Source organism: Athene cunicularia (assembly GCF_003259725.1).
Source record: "Athene cunicularia isolate RWA chromosome 2 unlocalized genomic scaffold, athCun1 chr2_part1, whole genome shotgun sequence".
NCBI lineage: Eukaryota > Metazoa > Chordata > Aves > Strigiformes > Strigidae > Athene > Athene cunicularia.
This window is the reverse complement of record NW_020799095.1, coordinates 43666924-43681393: the sequence shown is the minus strand read 5'-3', so window position 1 is coordinate 43681393 and position 14470 is coordinate 43666924. Positions and strand designations below refer to the sequence as shown.

Below are 14470 nucleotides of genomic sequence, written 5' to 3'. Positions count from 1 at the left end.
AAGAGACAGGGTCAGGGAGGAGCCGCAGGACGCCTCAGACCCTTCCGAAGGGGATGATGTGCAAGGACAGTGGGAAAGCGACAGCTCGTCCTCGTCCGCCGATGACGGCGGGGAGCCTGAGGACAGCGACATTCCGGGCGAGGTGGAGGAAGAGGAGGAGGAGGAGGAAGAGGAGGAGGTAGGGTGTTTGCCTCACATAACACAACCCTGTTTCTCAAAGTATGTGTCACAGCCTGAACATAAAGCAGAGTTTACGACACCTCTGTAAAGCAGAGGAGTTTGCTGTCTAGTCAGGCCATGCAGATGTTGCCGTGGGTCAAAACAGCGTCGGGCCCTGCAACAGTGATGACTTCAGAGGCCTGCTAAGGCCTAGGGACCACTGTTGGGCGTGGAGGGTAGAGTTCCCCCGAGTCAGGATGCTGGCAGATAGTACCCTAAAGCACAGGACATGTGGTATTGTCCCTGTATGCAGGATCAGCAAATAAGTACCCTGGCTTTAGAGTTTTAAGAACGTGATTAAGCACTTCTGCTAAGAGCAAAAACATAGCTTATGTTAAAATCTGTTGCGGACTGAAGTGTTACTTCTGGGTGATCCCAGAGGTTCTGCCTGTGTTAGGTCTTGTAGGGGGATGGAGGAGGCCGAATGGGTCATTTAGCCCACTTGGCAGTAATTTAAACTGTACATCGGCAGCTGATAAAACCAAGACCTAAAATGTCAGGTTTTATAACAATAACTTAAAGAAAATGTCATATAAAGGGAAGAGGGCGTTTGCTGTCATCAAGTTGGTCATAAGCAGTAACTTGTTGCATGCTTCTTTCCTGTATGAAGCTGTTCCTTTGGTATTAGTTACTGGATGGTAAAATATATTAACTAGAAGTTTTGTATGTTAATCTTAAATAGGAATGTATATTTGTGCTTAAATATTTAAAATACAAGTCTCATTTGGTATCTGATTTTATTGTTTTCTTGGTAAGAGTCATAACCACAGTGCTACGAAGTATGTTCCCCCTCAAGTAAGGAAAGCTCAGGAGACACTAGATGACAAGAAAAGAGAAGAATTGGGAAGACTGAAGAAAATGGTGAATGGTCTCATTAATAGGTAATGTAATAAGGAAAGTCATTAATCTTTCTGGTTCGATGTGACAGTCCTCATCATTCAAAGAAAAGTGGCATGGATGTGACTTTTCTCATCACAAACTGATTTGAAGTTGGCAATCAAGTCTGCTATCCTTAATAATAATTATCTTGTTGATATAAATTCTTCAAAGCTGGTCGTTACAGAAGTTGAAAAATCTGGAAAATAAATTTAAGATTGGACTGAATTCCACATAGCAGTTGCCTGCAAGAGCTAGGTATAATTCACTAAGTGTCAGTGGAGTATGCCTATAAAAAAAACACAGTGTTTGAGTGATAACTCCCCACCACCAAAAAAGCATTTTATTTTTTTAAGTAAGTAAAATTATTTTTTTCCAGTGCTACAACTGAGGAGGAGCTATATACATCATAAAATACTGAAGAACATAAAAAGTAATTAACACTTTCACAAACTTTAATTTTAGAGTATTTTTAAAATAACAAATCTATTGGTATTTTCTTTCGTCCATGTTACCTGTAAAATGCAGACTACAGTATGCAGTTTCTTCGGTTGTTTAGAATTTGATATGCCTTATGTTAGAGAAGTATGAGGTATTCTCACACTTAATTTCTGAAAGACTGATGTGCTATACTTAAAACTACTATTTTGTTAATAAGTCTGTTCAGTGTGACAGCACATTAGTAGTGCTTTATAAATACTGCTGCTAATATGTTTTTAAATTTAAATATTTTTTAAAAAACCCTCTCAGAACTAAACATATGTTATACTTTTTTAGTGAACACAGCAAAATACAAAAGGTCCCTTCCAGTCATCATTTCAATCTTTCTTAAGCTAGACCAGTTTCTCTAAAAAGAATAGGTTGTTTGGGTAAATTGAAAATTGTAGAACTGTGTAAAGAGGAAAAAAAAGTGAACACTGGGTTTTGTTTCTCAATAGGTTGAGTGAACCGAATTTGTCCTCCATTAGTGGACAGATGGAAGAGCTCTACATGGCCAACAGTAGAAAGGACATGAATGAAACTCTGACACATACTCTCATGAATGCTTGTGTTACTGCAGTTGCCATGCCTGCAAGACTGATAATGGAGCATGTCCTTTTGGTCAGCATTCTCCATCATAACGTAGGAATTGAGGTAATTTTTGTGTTTGAGACTAATTTTGTTTAATAATACATATTGTAGAGTGTTTTCATTGTTATTTTGTTTTATTTTTTTGATTGTGTATCACTAAAAAGTATCTCTAGTTGAATTTAATCAGCTGAAACTACTGGTGTCAAAGGGAAGATTTTAGCTAATTTCCAGTCAAATGTCTCACAGGAAACTGAGGTGTTTCAGCACAATGATCCCATCAAGTTACATTTTCTTTCTACAGTTCAATGCAAAAGATGTATTGATGCAAGTTTTTCAGTTTTTCATCTAATGACCTGAATGCTTGCTCTGAAACTATAATTAATATCAGATGGATGCAATTACAGTAGCTTTCTTTATGCAGTTTTGCTGTTAAACCTGTTTTTACTCTTTGCTGCTTGAAAGGCCATTCTGACTGCACATATAATGTAATATTACAATGCTGTTTTAAGAAGAGAAACACAATCTTTTCAGAAGTTGAGACTTTGCAAAATACATAGTAATAAGTTTTAGATACAGATTCACTAATAGATGTTAGAAATAGATGTTATCCAGACTTTCTGTACTACTGACTGTTACACAGCATCTTTCAATCTAAAACTGTAGTATTTAAGTATGCTATAAAGCCCCATTATTTTTTCTGTAAAATAAATGTAGAATGTGCATTACACATTAGTGTGATGGCACAGCTGCATTTAAGATTAGTTCAAGTATTGCAGAAGATGGAATTCCAAAGGCTGTGTTTATACATTTGTGCAATATGATCATTGTGTAGTTTAAACCTAAGCTGGTCAAGGCTTGTAGTGCAGGTCTTCATGTTTTCATAAGAACAATCAACAAATATTAGCACCATAGTAAGGAGGGGCTTGTTTAGCAGTAATTTGCTCATTACTTCCCTATATTTTAGTATGGTTTCTAATTACACTCTTTAGCATCAGTTTTCTCCTCACAAACATAGAGGTACAAAATTTCTTTTCCCAACTGTACTGCTGACAAATGGCCCAAACTTACACCCACTTCAAAATCAGCCTAGGCTTGTGCTCCGCAACTGTGACAACTTGGTATGTTGGAGTTTTTTTACAATATTATTTTTTACCATCTCGTTAAGGATTTTGTTCTGGAATGCTGAACTCTGTGATGCATTTGGTTTTTGATGCAGCTTTTACTGGATGAATGACTAGCAGTAACAGCATGCCAGCCTGACAGCTGGGAAGGTACAAATACGTGTCCATGAAAATTAGTAAACAAATTCTGATGTATGTGTACTGTTAGTTCATAACACTTGCTTTTTAGCACTAACTTTAAAAGGCAACTGGATGTCACAGATGAGGTGTAAATAACATACACTTTAAGAAGATGTCACACCACTTAGATATTTGTATATGTAAATGTAGAACATCCATATTGGTTGAGAGGAGCAACAGTATTTCTTTAAAATTAATAGTAGCAGTGCCCTCAAAATGAATGTTTTACAGATGTCTGTTAAATATGCTTACGATTAACTGCTGGATTTTATTTTTATTATTTCTTTTTCCCCCTTAATGGAACTATTGCCAGGTTGGTGCTTACTTCTTGGAAGCTGTGGTGAAGAAATTTGATGAGCTATGTAAAAGTGATGCTGAAGGGAAAGAATGTGAAAATCTGCTTGCCTTGATTGCTCATCTGTATAACTTCCATGTGGTTCATTCCCTGCTGATCTTTGATATTCTGAAAAAGCTTGTTAGCACTTTCACTGAAAAAGAGATTGAGTTGATTCTGTTTCTTCTGAAAAACGTGGGCTTTTCCTTAAGAAAAGATGATGCGTTGGCTTTGAAGGAACTGATCACTGAAGCCCAGAGAAAAGCAAACGCAGCAGAGAAGAAACTCCAGGATCAGACTAGGGTACGTGTGTGTGTTAAAGATTTTCAGTTCTAAATAGACTTTAATAAGCCCTTGGATATGTGTGTTAATTTACCAAAATGTTTTTTGTTACACACTATTTAGGTTCTAAGATACGTTTAGTGTTCAGTTCTTGCATTCAGTTACTTGCATTCTTCTTGTCTGTCTTTCTCCATTAGTTCTTAGGACAAAATGCTTGTAATGGGTGAGACTGTGACTGGTTTGTGTCTTACGCAATGGACAGTGCTTCTGTTTCATGATGCTTTGTACACTTCAGAAAATGGTCACTGAGGCGTGGTGTTTAGCAGATTAAGCTTTGAATTGAAGCTTGAAAACAAATTAATACAATGAGTTAAAGTAAACATCCTTCTCTGTATTTGTATTCATGTAGTGTAAATTTGATGTATATTGCTAGCTAAACTGCTTATTCTCACAGAATAGTAAATTCAGAGTACACTCTCTACTTTAAACTACCAGCACATAATCTGCAGAAAGATCTCTCTTCCCAATAGGTTCGTTTTATGCTAGAGACCATGTTGGCACTAAGGAATAATGACATGCGGAAGATTCCTGGTTATGATCCTGAACCAGTTGAGAAGCTCCGCAAATTTCAGAGAGCACTGGTGAGAACTTTCTTGACATATGTAGTGTAGCTATTCTTAAACCAGAAGTAATTATTTGTATTGTACACTGGCTTGATTGGCTATAGTATTTTTAAATTAATTTAACAGTCTGAGACTTTTGTGGACAAAAATTACTTCTTAGATCATTAAGTATTGTCTCCTGTGTCTAAGTTAAGTCAGCAGTCAGCCAGCCCTCTGCAGAACAGTTTGAGAAGGAGCATAATACTTAGCCAGAGACTTTGCCTCAAAGTCCTATACTTGAAAAAGAGCCTGTGGGATGTTTAATGACTGTGCAGAAGGAATGAGTCATTATAACAAGTTCTCTTTTCCCTCGATTTTGGATGCAGGTACCTCCTAACTTCACCAGAATTATTTTGGAAGCCTAACACTTCTGAAACCCTGAATGTTTTTTTGGTTTGGTTTGGGTTTTTGTTTGGTTGGTTTTGGTGTTTGTTTGTTTGGCAGAGAGAGGGCAGTTTGTCTAGAACAACACAGTACAAAATACATGAAAGTAATTGTCTCTTTGGATTGAGAACTAATTCATTTTCACGGGACTTTAATCTGGTTTTAGAGTCTATGTATCTCTAACCTGAAAATTATGGTACTTGTCTACAACACCTAGAGCATCTTATTTTTCAGAAATTTCTAAGTGCAGGATATGCACATCAGCGATAATAGGCCAGGCAGAAATAAACTGGGTAACCTAGTTCTGTAGAACTTCCTCTCTCAAACTTTTGCAGGCCTCCTGGTACACTTCTGAGCTCTTTTGTTGAAAATTTTTATTTTGTTCAAAGAGTTTTAAATCTTTGTTGTTTGAATTGTATTAAACTTAAGGCGATTTGTCATGTGATTTTATTTGATCTAAAGGAAAATCATGACCAGATTGTAAGATGCTGCAACTGATTTTCAATGTCAGCATCAAGTCTGAATTCTAATCAAGTTTTATGATTGGAAGATGGTTATTTTTTTAATTATCTTTTTTAAAAAAATTAAAATTCAAGAGCTTCTAAATGTAGATTTAAGCAACTTCTTGTATTTGAGAAATTAGAGCATATGGGAAACTTGTAAATTCAGGTTGCTGACTGGCACTAATGGTTGAGGGGGTGCATGTGAAGACCTTTATGGAGATTAAGTTGCTTGTTTAAAATACTTGTTTAAGAGTAATTAAAGTATTTGTTTGGGTTTTTTAAAAAAAAAAAGCTTCAAATAAAAGCTTTTGTATTTTTTGTATTTTGTTACTCAAGATTCACAGCAGTGGTTCTGGAAAAGAAACTCAGCTCCGTGTCTCCCTGGAATCTCTTCTCAGTGCTGATCGGGTTGGTCGCTGGTGGATTGTAGGGTCATCCTGGAGTGGAGTACCAATGATTGATGATACAAACAGCAAGACTCAGCAAAAACTGCGTATAGGAAAGGTAAATCCAAGTGGTGCTAGTTAAGTGTTTGTGATCTTTTGGATATTCTTCATACAGATGAGTGAGTTCATTTCACAGCCCACTAAAAAAAACCTTCACGGACTCTCGTAAGACTCAGCTTTTTGGACTGTAAATTCTGCTCTTATATTTTTCAAAATGTACTCATGCGCTTCCTAAGAGCTGTTACTACAAACATTATGGCATAGCTTGTTTTTTCTTATCCTGTGGAATTGAAAAAGTAATGTATGTAATTGGAAGAAGAAACTTGATTTTAAAGTGTATTTGCTGGTATGAATTCTGACAGGTAGTGTTATCGTCTGTGGGTGGCATATATCTCAGCTAATTCTGAAAGCAGTATGGCGAGATGATCATGGTGACTTACGTTAGAGAAGCATGTCAGACGTAATTGGCACAATCAAAATATATTTCCCTAGTTGAAAAAGCTCCTGATGATGCCTGTGCCACTGGACAAAATCTCAGGACTTTTGGATTGCTGCTTCGTACTTTACCAGAGGTCTTCAATAATTGTCTTATTCGAGGCTGCACAGAAATAGCTTTCTTAATGCTCTTTTATTTCAACTTGCTTTTAATTTTTTTTTTTAGGTGAGTTCAAAGATAATGGAGCTTGCTCGTAAGCAGAGAATGAACACCGATATCAGGAGAAGTATTTTTTGTGTTTTGATGACAAGTGAAGACTTCCTGGATGCCTTTGAAAAGCTTCTCAAGTAAGTACAGGCTAGCACAGAAGACAGCCCAGAACTCAAAATAGCATTAGCTGGATTGGAAAAACAACATCACTGGTCTGAGCTTAAGAGCATTTAGTTGATAGTACAACTAAAGAAGTGTATAGCTAGGGATCCACATAGGCTTAAAGGGTAGGAGAGGGACCAAAACCCTGGTGTAAGGACTAGTAGGGGGCAGGCAGAACTGATTGGCAGGCAGAGGAAAGAAGTAGCCCCTGTTACTGTCATTCATGTCTAACTGTGGTTTACAGCATCTTTTGATTTAAGGAGCCTGTATCTTTTTGCACTGAAGACATGTATCCTGGTCTAGCGGATAGAAGTCTGTTGCAGGCTTGCTTCCTTACAGAGGTAGACCAGAAGCCCCTTCAGAACATCTCTCGATTTTTTTTTTTAAATTTTGTTTTGTTTTGGTTTTTTTCTGGATTTTTATACTACTGCCACTTCCTTTACGTCTTGCCACCTTGTCAAGTCATCTTGTAGATCTCTGTCCATACTTGCATGACCTGGTAGTGTTATAGCACCTCCATTTCCCTCTTGCAGAATTTATTAGCTTTGGATTTTCTCCAGGGTCACATTTCATGTTAAGGCCAGTTTCCTTACTGCTTGGCAAACAGCTCTTTAGAAGAATGTGTGAGCAGGGAAAAGCTCAAACTAAGCTATTCTTTGTTTTTGTCAGAGTATTAATCGTAAGTCTGTAGTAACTGGGAGGGGAGAGATCAGGTCTGAACTTTTCTGTTCCAGCCTTGTAATTCAAGGGAATTGTCTTACCAGGATGGCATGCAATTATTTAATTTGCTAACCAAACCAAAACAGACTTTGTAATAAAGTCAACTAATATTTGATTAAATGCCACTTCTGCAAAACACAGCTTGGATTTAAGACTGTGATGGAGTCATTCCAATATCTTAATATGGCCTGTTCAATTAAAAGAAATTAGCTGCTGCTGCTGCAGTTCTTGCCAAGACCTGGTAGTTCAATTTGCAAATTGATCCTCGACTCTCATCTGTGCTATTTAAACTAGTATACAAATCGGTATATGTACAGGCTTGGCAGAAAAGCTGTCTGCAGATTGCCTGGTGTGTGTTTATACTGATTTTTATACAGCAAACTTGGAGAGGAATTCTCAGATCTGCACACATCTGGCAGAGTATAATGGAAGGTACACAGAATTGTCAGTGAAGAAGTTAACTTCAGTGTGAACATGTGTTCCAGAGAGTATAGGAATTTATATTCATATGTTTGATGACAGTCTCATGAGGAAGAGCATGAGAAATATATAAAGGACTATTTTAACTGTGTTTGTTGATTAATCTGCTGCTAGGTCTCTGGCAGAGTTGAAGTATGGTTAAGTGGTAATTTAAACCATTTGAAATCCAGGCTGCTATGGTTTTGCTTGTCTTTCTCCTCCTTGCAGCAAAATAGTTAATTAGTTCGAAGCCAGAACAGCTCCCTGAAGTGGCTTAGCTTGTAATTGCAGAAGTGTCAATATAAAGGGAGGGTTGGGAACATCACTGGAGACAGAGGAGAGAGTGAGACTTGATCCATTTCATCAGCTGAAAGGCCACACTTCCTTCACGAATCACAGATTCACACAGGAGGGGGAATGAATGCTGCTTAAGTTTGATAGAGGCAATTTTTAAAGCTATTTACATCTCACTAAAGCCTGAGACTTCCAGAACAGAAGTCTTGGATATCCTGTTAAAGATGTGTAATTCAGGATAGCAAGTATGTGATTGCCTACTCAAATAATTTGAACTGACTTTTAAAAGGTGGGTTTGAGCATTGCTATTTTTGATCTAGAGGCAATGATAGTCTTGGCCCTCAGCTGATGATAACTAACCTACTTAGCGCCAGGCTTCTGCTGGTGATAAATAACCTACTTCAGAGGCAGTTATCCCATATACAGCAGGAAATTCTTAAAGTGATCAGGACGTGCAAGTCTGTGAGAATATTGTAACTTGGATGATTTAATAGGTGAGGTGATTGCATATTCTTTATTGAAAGTTATCTGGTTTATGAAATCTGTACAGGAAGCTCAGCAGTGAGAGGTAATCGTGACTTCAATTTCAGATGTTTAGAAGTGCTAGTTCTGAAAAGATAAAATACTGCTAGGTCTGTGAAAAAATTAAGGTAAGAACAAAATTGAACATCAAAGTGCTGATTTAATTGGTTACAACTGTCTGACAACATGAATATTTCCTAAATAAACAAGTCATGATAGAAGTGGTAATGAACAAGGAAAAGGAGAGTGTGCCAAATTAGTGATTGCAGTGTAACTTCAAGTTGTCTACTAAATGCATGTCCGGTGGCTGAAAACCTGTGTATTTTTTAAATAAAAACTTTGGTTGCTTTGTACTAAAGTCGGATAGAACTTGGCTGATGGGAGAGCAAGCGAATTATGTCACAGACACAGCACTAACAATGCAGGTCTCTTTTGGAGAAGCAGACTTAAAAGTTTTTATCTCTCATTAGCAATCAGCCTAAAAATCATCCCAGATTTTCTTACTGTAAAACCTTAAATTGTTGGGGTTTTTGGCTAAAGACAATATTTTCTCTGTTAATCTGGTGTGTGTCTGTGCTCAGTGCACTGGCAGGTGTCTGGAGGTGTACACAATTGAGGCATATTAGAATCAAGCAGTGACAAACTACAGATGGTAGAGCAAGTTCCAGTGGAATCAAACTTAGTTAGAAAACGCACTTGAGTTATACTAATGCCATATGAAACTTGAGCTTGAAGCAATGAGAAGTTTGTTTGACATTTTTCAGTTTATAATACGAAGCATTTTTCATTTTAATTGGTTTTAATGCTGCCAAGCATTTGACAGCCCTGGAAGCTAAATCATATTATTCACAGAACAGGTGCACTTGCGAGTTAGTTACCATTTTCTGCCAAAGTGTCTCGGCCCTCTTTTAGACTGGTCAGCTGTTCAAGTGGGAAGGCTCTCCAGTCCTTGGCCTTTACTCTGAGGCAGCCAACATAAGTACTCACTGATACTGTTTTCTTCAGGCTTTCTTTTTTTTTTTTTTTAATGTGCTTTGAAATCACTGACTGCATCCTCTTATAATACTATCAAATAATATGAATTTCAAGTATTATACAGCATGGAGTTGACCTTGAGATGAAAAGATTTGTACCATCAACTAAGTAGGAAAAATATCTTAAAATATTTTCTTATCCCTAGTAAGTACCGCAGAATTGAAGGGCCTTGGACATGTTTCTCTAAATGGGCTTATACTGAGCCAAAGGCAGTATTTTCCTCCCATGACCATAGGTATAGGTGTGAGATAAGAACCATAGAACCCTGTTGTGGTTCTGTCGCTATCTAACCATTATATTGCTACCCCATGCAGCAGTCCTTGCTGCAGTGCTACTGCAATGTTCAAAGGCACAAGACACGATGATGCTGCCCTCTCCTCCATTTTTCTTCATGGAGAACTACAAACATGGAGCGGGCTATCTTTCCTTCCCCAGGGGTTAATTATACTTACGTAATTCCACTTCGGTCTGTTGAGGTCTTGCTTTTGCAGCTGCTCCTTTAGCAGCAGACTGTAGCATTTCCACATTGCCACACCAGGATATGATTTAGCCCACACTCTTAAGGTTTTGAGTCCATTCAGTCTTTTAAAGACTCTGTAAGATCTTTTTAACAAGTAAAATTGAATGTGGTGTTTGGTGGTTTTTTTAAATATTGCTCTCCGATGTTGACTGTAGCTCTTACTTTGTGGCAGTAATTTACTAAACCATTTTCATTCTCTTGCTTAATTTTAGGCTTGGACTGAAAGATCAGCAGGAGCGAGAAATTGTTCATGTTATCCTTTACTGCTCCTTACAGGAGAAGACATATAACCCCTTTTATGCATTTTTGGCTAACAAATTTTGTGAATACGAAAGACGATTTCAGGTAAAGAAAAATCTGTTTGTTTTAGTGTCATTACTGTACTTTAAAAGTCAGTTATTAAATACCTGAAAATGGATGCATGCCTACTGAGATCTCGATCCTGAGGAAAAATTCTTCTGGTATGGCTATGCATTCAGTAAGATATACTCATGGTCAGATCTGAATAGGAAATAAACTAATTACTGAAGAGGGTTTGCTTTCCTCTGTTTTACACATCTCAAAAGAATTGAACAATCTGATCAAGCATCTCTGTTAATTAACAGAGGGCTCATTAAGAATAGAAGATCAGAAGGTTTTGTTACATTGTTATTTAAACAGTCACTTGATTTGTAGGATTTTTTTTTCCTTTGACACCTAGGTGACATTTCAGTTTAGTATTTGGGACAAAATCAGAGACTTAGAAAACCTGTCAGCCACTGCCATCTCCAACTTGGTTTCACTGTTGGCTCACTTATTGAGGACAAAATCACTGCCACTTTCAGTTCTCAAGGTTGGTGTGCTTTCATTTCAAAAAGACTTGGGTGTTTTCCTTACATTTGCTAGTTCTATGGAAAATGTACTTTCTCTGTTACCTAGCTAGTACTTTAGCTGTTCATGATCATAAGGAGAGAAAACTTGTACTCAAATTACCAAATTAATACAATTGATTATGGTAATGCTGTCATTTGGGGAAAAGAAAACCTGTGGTGACCCAAGCATACAGAAAGTCTACAGTTCTATATCTAGAGCAACTGTAATATTATTTTCTTTAGAATATCCAGAGTTAGAATGGAGGCCCCTTCATTAACAGGCTTTGTCGGTGAATTTTGTGCTGTGTTTTTTATCTGATGTTGATGTTTTTATTAGACCAGAAAGAAATCTACGGAGTACTTGGATTTTAGGATGGGGAGTCCATAGAATTTTTTTAGGAGAATAATTGAAATGTGTTAAACAGGCAATTATATGGATTGTCCTAGGTACTTTTGAAGTATTTATTTACTACAGAAATTATATCTGGTATTCTGGTACCTGCTAGACAGGTTATTCCTTAGAAAGTTCTCTGCTTTCCTTATTGATTGGCTTTTGGAGGCAGCATTTTCAGCTAATTCTTCTGTGCCAAACTTAATACTCGGTATATATGGGAGGCCAGTTGGTGTGCTAAAAGCAGTGCATGTAGAAAATAATTCAGCTGCTTAAAATACTTGAATTAATCTATTTCTCCTTCTATCTCTACTAGGTAATTGAATTCGGTGAACTAGATAAACCCAAAGTTCGTTTCTTGCGACAAGTATTAAGCATGCTGTTAATCAAAACAGATGCTGAAGAACTTAGTGACATTTTTGTGAGGTAAGTGATCAGACACACCTCCGGGGAACCCTTGATGAGTAGTAATTTAAAAGATAAGAAGTTTGCTTATTTTGTTTGTAATTACACAGTGCTTTTTCCAAAGATCAGCCATCCATCCCTTAAAAAGAAAGCTCTCCTGCGTGAGTGGGGGGAAGCATATCATTTGTGTGTTAGCACGGGCTCTGATATAGATACAACTGTGAGAAGTGTTATACAAAATAAGGCTTTTAGATATTCAGTGTATCATTTTGGTCATAGGATTTTCATGAGCAGAGCTCTGTAATTACCTGGTTTCCTTTATTGCTTTACCATCTGTGTACAGTGGGATTCACTCTGCCAGCAGTCTTTGCTAGAAGATATCTTTCGTGTAAGAAGGAAAAATAAAGTAATACTAATGAGGGAAAAGTTTGGTGGATTTTCTTTTTTTTGTTTGTTTTAAATCAACATTGTCTGGAAAACCTTATTTTTGTATATGAGACAGGGTTGCCTGGAGAGGCTGGGAAATCTCCACCCTTGGAGATGCCTAGGACTTGAGTGAAAACTGAGCAGCCTGACCACACCTGGATGTTAGTCTGACTTAAAACAGGAGGTCGGAGATGACCCGACAACATCCTTTCTGACTTAAATTATTCTGTGATTCCATGATTTTGTTGTATTAAACTTGCAATGTCTCATAAACTTAGAAAAAAATAGATTATGATCTTTCAACCATTGTGCAACAACACAGATACCACAAACATGGTATTTGCCTTGTTTTTTTGTTGTGATGTAGTTGTTTTCATAAGTCTAAGTTTCCAATATTCCATTTTATTGTTAAGGATCAATTGTGTGTTGAGTGTGTTTGGGCTGTTTGCCAAACCAGCGTAGATTTGCTGGGAATTTGAAAGTCATTTCAGAAAAGCTTCTCTTATAGGTTGGATTTCTTTAATACGTCTCTGTTTGAAGTAGAAAATACTATTTTTGGTCTGTATCTTTACAGGATGTCTGACAACCCCAAATTGGGAATGCTACGGGAAGGCTTGAAACTCTTCCTTACCCACTTCTTACTGAAAAATGTACAAGCCCGAGGAAGTGCTGAAGAAGCTAGCTTATTAAAAGAAAGAGTTGAACTAGCAACCAAGGCTTTGCAAGCAAAAGAACCCAAATTGAAGCTATAGTTCTGTTTTTCTAATAAAACATACAGAAAAACTGAGTCTGCATGAAGATGCAAAGCTTTGTTAGTCCTTCAGACCCAAATAATTAAGAATGAGGAGAGCAGTGTTAGCCTAAAGGATCTTTTTTTTTTTTTATGTAAACAGTTACTTTGCTCTACACACTAGTTACAGATTTAGTTGAAGGTTATACAAAGGCCTTTTTGAAGAAAGGGAAAATTTTTTTTTGTCATGTCCCTTTTTAGTACAAGACAAATTTTTTTTTGTCGTGTCCCTTTTTTTGTCTTGATGGTTAGTATCTGGGGAAGAGGATGAATTTCTCTTCTGTGATACTCCCAGTCAGTAGAAGCATTCTGCATTTCATATTCTAACCTTTCATTTAAAATAATAGCATAATACTGACCACTGTATGTTAAAGAAGCAGCCTTCACTGAAGGCTTTTAATAAGGAATTATTGTACTTGCCTGAAGAAAGAGGCCACTAGATGGCCTAAGTACTGATGAGTCAGTTTTGGAAGAAACCAACTTTTTTCTTAAAGTGTAGAAGTTATCTGCTAATTCTGTGAATTATTTACCTGACTGTGGGTCAGGAAAAGATCTTCAGTTGGATTGAAAGCTGTAGTAAAAGGACTTGAAGATCTGACTTTGCCCAATTATATTGGGTTTAGAGATCACAACATAGTTTTATTGCTCTCTTAGCCTGTTTTTCACAGCTTTAAAATTGGAGGTGCCTAATCACTTGTGTTAATCACATTTTTCTAGGCATAAAGAATAATAGCAGTATGAGTCTTTTAATAAGAGAATATATTTCTTAAGAATTTGTTCGCATTTTCCATTCAGATGTTGAAAAAAAATCGGGTACTTTCTTTAATACTGAGTGTTAATGGCTTGTTTATTTTGTCATCTTACCACTACACATTAAACTACACTTTTTCTAAAGGCTTTGCTGTTTGTATTAGCTTTACTCTAGCTGGCTTGCCAGCAAGGGAATGACCTTAAATTGAAGGGGGATGGGGAGGAGGAAGCACTTTCTTGTCCACAATATGCGCTGCATCTGCATAATCTACCTGTGCTAGAGCTGCCAGCCCCAATTCTGTAACCAGGCTTGCCCTCTGGTGTTCGATCGTCCACTCTGTTAGGATGCCTCCTAATTGCATTTGATATCAGTTGATTTATTTGGCTACTTTGGATCTGTACCTGTTTGGGAAAATCTGCT

The 14470-nt window shown here is 37.2% G+C and overlaps 1 protein-coding gene across 1 annotated transcript in view; it reads left to right on the top strand.

The window, feature by feature from the left end:
* NOM1 (nucleolar protein with MIF4G domain 1) overlaps positions 1–13500 on the top strand; it is a 16710-nt gene extending 3210 nt beyond the window's left edge. The window contains exons 2-12 of the mRNA XM_026843498.1: positions 4–178; positions 976–1100; positions 2034–2229; positions 3781–4104; positions 4614–4724; positions 5969–6136; positions 6740–6861; positions 10649–10781; positions 11137–11268; positions 11995–12104; positions 13084–13500. Of these exons, the coding sequence (XP_026699299.1) occupies positions 4–178; positions 976–1100; positions 2034–2229; positions 3781–4104; positions 4614–4724; positions 5969–6136; positions 6740–6861; positions 10649–10781; positions 11137–11268; positions 11995–12104; positions 13084–13261 (1774 nt within the window). The 3' untranslated portion in view covers positions 13262–13500. The remainder of the gene's footprint in view (positions 1–3; positions 179–975; positions 1101–2033; positions 2230–3780; positions 4105–4613; positions 4725–5968; positions 6137–6739; positions 6862–10648; positions 10782–11136; positions 11269–11994; positions 12105–13083) is intronic.
* Positions 13501–14470: the final 970 nt, after the last annotated feature.